The sequence below is a fragment of the Molothrus aeneus genome, chromosome 3 (genome assembly GCF_037042795.1).
Source record: "Molothrus aeneus isolate 106 chromosome 3, BPBGC_Maene_1.0, whole genome shotgun sequence".
In the NCBI taxonomy this organism is placed as follows: Eukaryota; Metazoa; Chordata; class Aves; order Passeriformes; family Icteridae; genus Molothrus; species Molothrus aeneus.
Window position 1 is genome coordinate 2,556,694 of NC_089648.1, and position 6,896 is coordinate 2,563,589.

General features: G+C 45.8%; 1 protein-coding gene across 2 annotated transcripts; it reads right to left on the reverse strand.

Moving 5' to 3' along the window:
• Positions 1-2: 2 nt before the first annotated feature.
• On the reverse strand, positions 3-6,851 carry PEX13 (peroxisomal biogenesis factor 13). Of its 2 annotated transcripts, XM_066546031.1 has the most exons (5): positions 6,745-6,851; positions 3,639-4,339; positions 3,060-3,185; positions 2,719-2,820; positions 3-104 (listed from the first exon to the last, which is right to left on the reverse strand). In XM_066546031.1, exons 1-5 carry the CDS (start codon positions 6,810-6,812, stop codon positions 85-87), a joined length of 1,017 nt encoding a protein of 338 aa, XP_066402128.1. In that variant the 5' UTR covers positions 6,813-6,851; the 3' UTR covers positions 3-84. The 2 variants fall into 2 exon arrangements, with proteins under 2 accessions (XP_066402128.1, XP_066402127.1); XM_066546030.1 differs by lacking the exon at positions 3-104 and having other exon boundaries at positions 981-2,820.
• Between the last annotated feature and the right edge of the window lie 45 nt (positions 6,852-6,896).

Genomic DNA, 6,896 nt, shown 5'->3' on the forward strand with positions numbered 1-6,896 from the left:
CTCCTTTTGCTCTTCTCCCCTTCCTAAAGCTCTGCAAGTCTGGAGCAGCCTGTCCACCAGCTCTCCTTTCCACCCAGGGCTCATTTAGGTCTTTTTTCTGTAGCCTGCCACGTGGACAGAAACAGACAGTAAATTGTGGTGTGTATTTTACTTCAATGACCTTTAATACCCTTCTGCAATCAATACAATTAATTGGGAGTTAAAGAACTGACTTCAATTCCTCAGAGCCTTCTTTTCCAATTAAGGTAATTGCAAGATTGAAAGGATCAAAATTCTTGCTGAGATTTAGGAGATACAATGATGACAGTGACTTGTAGGCTGAGTCAAACAAATATAAAGACAACTCAGGTGAGAATAACCTATCTTTCTGCTAAAAGAATTGTTGTCAAACTAGTATGACCTGGAAGTGAAATTAAACTTATCTTTCTAAAAATGAGACTTAAAACATTCCAACAAGAATCATGGCATTGTCTTCTAAACTTGCTCTGAGTCAGAAAACAGAAGAGAAAACAGGAAGGAAAAAAAACCCCTAAAACAGCCAGAAAGCCAAAAAATCTACCTGAATGGATACTCTTAAAAAAAATTGGGGTTTATTTATTCATTCATTGTAGACCCTTCCTCTGGTTGAAATCTTTCACTGACAGGAGAGGCTGACAGTCCATTACTTACATCTCAGAACTGTAAATGAATTCCCTCCAGGGACACACTCTGCACACAGAACTGTACACATGATACACCACTCCCTCCCTTTGCTTCTCTGTATTTTAAATTTCAGATTTTTTTTGCTATTTTCATTTCAACAACAGATATAATTTTCAAATACAGATAATTTTCTGGTACACAGGGCAATGTCTCAGGAGCATGTTCAGTTTTAAATCTCAAGGTTTTCATCTGCCCTTTAACTACTTTTTCCTTTACATCTGCACTTGAAAATCTAACAATTTACTATAAATTATTTTAATCACCATCTCCCAATCCACTTAAATTCATGTTCTATTTATTAACAACAGGCAGAGATTACTTTCAAATCGAGGTTCCAGCATAACATTTGTCTTTTCAGCCACTCTACCTCAATAAAATTGTGCTCATTTTTTTAGAGCTTTGTTGTGTTGAAGAGACTTCTAAGAACCCAAGGCCAGCAAATGCCATTAAAATACAAATACTGAAAGCTTTGTTAACACATAATGGGTGTTGAAGATCCCTGTAGGAATGGTCAAACTGAAACTACTCCATCAATTAAGAAAAGGCCTGTGCCCTACTTGTATTTCCAAGAAACTTTAAAATAAAACAGCTATTTTAATGATTAAGACAAACTTAGTTATTTAATCCACTGATGTAACCTTCAGAAGTTCAACACGTTATACATACATACTACAAGGAAAAAAAAAGTTTTAATTATCTTTGCTTCATTTAACAAAAAAACCAAAACAGTATTTCAAGACAGAATTCTCAAACACCCATATGAAGAAAATACTTTGAACAGTCTTAATATTTTTATGGCTTTTGATAAACTGGAGCCCTAAAATTTTATGGGCAGATGCAAAATTTACCACCTGAAAGGCAGCATGAAAAGTTTGTCCAACTGCAAGACCTTCTCTAAGTGACACAATTAAGCAAGAAATGCTACTTTTTCTTTGATGCTCCAATTACTTCCAACTTCCTTCAACTCAAGGCTTTCCTACTGCTCAAAACCACAGGAGAGATATTTTGACACTGATATAAAATCAATAAAGGACAGAAATAAGTTGAGATGCAGATGGTAGCTGATAGATAGGCAGCTAGCAGGCTACATCACAAAATGGCTAAGAGTGATGCAAAGTTAGTTAAGGGAGTAACAACTAATGGGTGCCTGACTGCAGAACACCCTTAATTCCAAAGTCCTTTCAACAAACAAACCAGAACTGCTTGGAACTATTTGTGATGCCTCACTGCTCTCCCTTTGTAAAGTCTATTTCTCCTCCCAAGTCCCTTTTTTCCTGAGAGCTAAGTTCTTTATGACAGAACCCCACTTATGAAAGGCAACTTAAACCTTCTAACTATTCCATTGTGTGCATCTCCTGCAGCTCTCCCTCCTTTCAGGGGGAGACAATGTGCTGGTACTCCTTTATGGTTCTGAGGGTGATGTTTTGGAGGACATCTTACAGAAATCACTCTTCCCTTTGCACATCTGTTGAAGAGCCTCCAGACTCCTACGAAGAATGGGTGTTAATTTGTCTCCTAAGCAAGAATGGCGCTCCCTATTTTTTTTTCCTTTGTTTTCTATTTTATGAATGCCTCACTTCTCCTATCTCAAGATCTCAGAGTGGCTGCCAGGTGGGTGGATAGAATCGCTGACGTACAGCCTTAGGTGAATCAAAAATAAATACCACAAATTTGAGCAATCATTTCTCCATCCCTTCACCAGCCAGTAGCAGCAAAAACTGGTACAGCCCCACCAGTGCTCCACTACAAACCAGATTTTCAACAAGCCCTAAGTGGTATCAATAAAGCACAGTTCAGTTGCTTTGTTGATCAAAGTGCATCAGAGCTCCTGCTTCTCTCCTCCAGCCACAGCGGAGTCCGACGCCGCAGGAACTTTGCTGCTTCCAGCAAAAACAGTTTCAAAAGCTGCCTCCTGCTCCTCCAAAGTCACAGCAGCAGCAGGGGCTCCTCCGACAGCTGTGCTGGGAAAGGCTGGCCTCTGCTCTGCAATCCTCTCCAGGTCCACTGTTCTCCTACCTCTTCTTTTGCCCAGGATTTTGATGTAATTAGCTGGCACAAGTCCTGTTGTTTGGCCGTCGTAACTAGCCAGGAGCCAACCACGGATCTTGGGCTGTTGTTCTGAAGAAGAGAATGCAAATGCATCAAGTTACAGGACAACTCAACAGAACTGAACAAATCTACTCTCTAAGTTTTATTAGAATGCAAGTAATCACTTCACGGGGAGCAAAAATCAGTGTGCACGAGGAATTTGGTCAAATAAGGTGGTTTGGGGGCTTTTCTGTTTCAATTTTCAGACTCTTGTACTATAACTTACTTCACATGTGATGAGAAAACAAACAGAAAAATCAAAAGTTTACCTTTGGGTGCTAATCTTAGCATGTCACCAGCACGGAAAGAAATTTCTTCTTCTGAGAGAGCATTGAAATCATATTCTGCTCTTCCAACTACATGGTCATCTTCTCCACTCGCCCAGTTACTAGACACTGTTTGCAAACAAAAACCACAAGTTTATCTGCTTTGACTTACAACGTTCGGCGTGTTTTTCAAAGGAAAATGAAGAAAACACTTCACCTTCCTTGCTAAAACTTTTCCAATAGAGAAGTGACAGGAGTAACATGAAAAGCAAGATTTGGGGAGCAAATCTAACCAACACTTGTCCCACCCAATGCAAACTGCCACATCTAAGAGGAAGGAACCAGAAGTTGAGAGGAAGCATGATTCTGGAATCACAGAAAGCTTCAGCAGGAAACCACGTCTTAACAACAGGTTACTTAAGCAGGCTGTCACTTGCATCACATGCCTAAAACTCAATCCTAATAGATGTGCCCCAGCATCTGTTAATTACTATTGCTGTAGTGTGAGATTAATCACTATAAAGGCAACAAAAAAAGGAACAATACACACTGCACTTCTCTGGTGCTGCAGGTCATCTTTACCTGTTTCTTCCTCGCTGTATGTAGAAAGCAGCTTCCAAATCAGGTAGGGGCCTCCCAATATGACAGCAAAGAACAAGAAAATGGGCCAGGATTTTGCAGAGTTAGCCACCTTGTCTTCGAGGCCAGCACGAGCCACTTTGCCCTCGCTCTCAGCCCACAAATCCTCGTTGTCGCAGCTCTGCCGCAGACCCAGCAGGCGCTGCAGGCGCTGGTAGAGGTACCTGATAGTTCTCACGAGAGCAAAGGCTGAGAACACCTTGGTGAAGTGGATTTTGAGGCGGGAGAAGTGGTTGGCCACATCCAGCACGGCCCTGAAGCTGTTGTAGACGGCAGAGAAGGTGGCATCCATCATCATGCTGACAGAGGCGAAGGCGTGCACGATGCTCTCGATGGACTGGAAGGCGCCCCTGCTGCTCTCCTCAGCCTGCTGCACAAACCTGCTGGGGGGAACGGCCTCGGCGCAGAAGCGGTTATAGCCCAGCCCCCCGTAGCCATAGCTGTAGGGACTGTAGCTTCCATAGAAAGAGGAGCCGTAGGAGCCGTAGCCCGGCGAGAAGGAGCTGCTGTAGGCTGGCCTGAAAGCGCTCAGGCTGCTGCTCGCCGCCTGCTGGGATGGCCTGGGCAAGATGGGCGGGGGGATTCGTGCCACCACCGTGGGCTGGCCGGGCCTGGTCAGCAGGTTGTCACCCAAGTCAGCAGACCTAAACCAAGTCAGATAGGCAAGATCAGCACCCAGAGTTTAGGTTTTCCTTTCCACTGACTCCTAAACACCACAGAGAGTTTCAGCAGCATGGGTGTGACAGTGTTCACAAGGGTTCAAGCATGAGGGAAGAGACAAGGATCTGACTCGTCTCCACAACATATTTTATGATATGTATTATATTAAAACTATACTAAAAAGAATAGAAGAAAGGATTTCATCAGAAGGCTGGCTAAGAATAGAAAAAGAAGGAATGATAACAAAGGCTTGTGGCTTGGACTCTCTGTCTGAGCCAGCTGACTGTGATTGGCCATTAATTAGAAACAACCACACGAGACCAATCCCAGATGCACCTGTTGCGTTCCACAGCAGCAGATAACCATTGGTTACATTTTGTTCCTGAGGCCTCTCAGCTTCTCAGGAGGAAAAATCCTAGGGAAAGGATTGTTCAGAACACATGTCTGTGACACATGGGGACAGGGAACCAGGGAGCCCAACACTCAGTACATTGAACAGTTCTGGGGTTTGCTGGAAGTAAAAGATCTGGGCAGGAAACACAGATCCTTCAGGGGGATAAAACCCCCAAAATCAGATATCCAGTGTAAACATGGAACAGGAATGTAAACATGGAAAACCTTTACCTATTTATTGTGTATTTAATGTATCAACCCATGAAATACACAACCCAGAGCCATCAAACCTGCTGCTCTAACATCCACATCATTCTTCTGCACATGGAAGCCCCTAACACAAACTTTTATGAACTTTCCAATCTGAAAGTTTTATTTCCAACCCTTGTTCCCAGCTCTTCTACACAATGAGCCAATGATACAGCAGGAAGAAAGCTTGAGAGCTCCTCTGAACCCACTCTTAAAGGGTGGCATGACCTAAGTGGGAATCCAAGTAATTATGCAACAATATGTGCAAGGGCTTTGGGGTCCCCAATTTCCCTCTCTACCCAAACTACCTGATCACCTGTGTGCAGATTGGCAAGGGGTTAAATCTACTACTGAGCAGTGCTGGCAGAGAGAGGTCTTAATTTAGTAATTTTTCTTTTCCTTTGCATGCCCATAAGTCTAAATCATTTTATCAATGCCCTTTGTAATAAAACTCTGGAAGTACTTGACTGGCACTTGAATTCTGTCAAGCAGCTTCTGCCAGTTCAATAAAAATATATGTGTTTCATTCACACCTTATCACCCTAAAAGTCAAACATTCTATTTCCCATGCTTACTGCCTCGACTCACAATTTCCCACTTCTGCAGTCCAGAAAAGAAGAAGGAAGTCAAGCTGGAATTGCTAAGGAGCTGCTGCTGCTTGCTGTACTATTTCCATACAAGGTAGGGAACAGCTTCCTCTCAGCAAAACTTACAGGTTTCCACAGCAAAGAATAATATTTGTATCTTTACACTGCTGCTTTTTCCGTCACAGACTGTAACTCTCTCAGCAGTTGAAAACAGGAGGAAAAATAAGTTATTACCCCAGCAAACAGAGCTACTGTAACTCAGTAAGTCACAGTACAGTCTTCTGTCCTTTAGACAACTTGGGACACCCCGCTTCAAAGCTGCTTGAAGCTGTTTAAAATGGGGTAAATAAACCCAGAATGAAAAACCAACACCACCAAACTGCTGGCTCAGCACTCTGCAGAGAACGCAGAGAAGTTTCTGCTCAATGTTTAGTGCTGGGCCAACCTTTAGCCCAATTTCAGCTCCCTCCAACTGCAATCACCAGCACCAAGAGAAAAACAAGACGAGTATTCAGCCACCCAGCGGGCCTTCCTTGGCTTCCCATGAAAAAGGAGTAGCTCATAAGCCCTTTCTGTGCATCCTTCTCCACGAGCAGGCTGGGTTTGCCCGGAGAGCTCCCAGAAGATGGGAACACTCACACGACACTGACAACACACAGGGATCTCCTCCAAATCCTGGGGCTGACACGCAGCTCCCCCTGTCCTGCAGAGGCTCGGGGGCTCACAGAGCTGCACAGCCCCAGGAAAGGGCTGCGAGTGCCCCCAGGAAAGGGCTGCGAGTGCCCCCAGGAATGCACCGTGAGTGCCCCCAGGAAAGGGCTGCGAATGTCCCCAGGAATGGACTGCGAATGCTCCCAGGAATGGACTTTTAATCCTCCCAGGAACGGACTGTGAACTCACTCTACCCCCCGGTGACAACACGGCTTTCCCTCCCGACACCCCACACGCAGCTTCCCTCTGCCACCAGCGGGGTCTGAGCCCGCAGCCCCTCACGCCGAGCCCGCCCCTCTCGCCCGGCACAAGCCCCTCACGGCGCGGGGCAGCCCCGGCCGGGCCCGACCTTTGAGCCCGCCCCAGGGGAGCGGGCCCGGCCGGCGCGAGGGGGCGAACACCCACGGCCCCCGCGGCGGGGACATCCGGGGAGGGACGCCCGCACTCACTGGAAGGCGGTCGCGGTGCCCGGCAGCCGTCGCGACTCCCAGGGCTTGGGCGGCGGCGTCGCCGCCATCGCGCCCGCTCGGCCCCGCTTCGGCCTCACTCGGCTCAAGCTCGGCCTCACTCGGCCCCGCTCGGTTCGGGCTCGGCCTCGCTC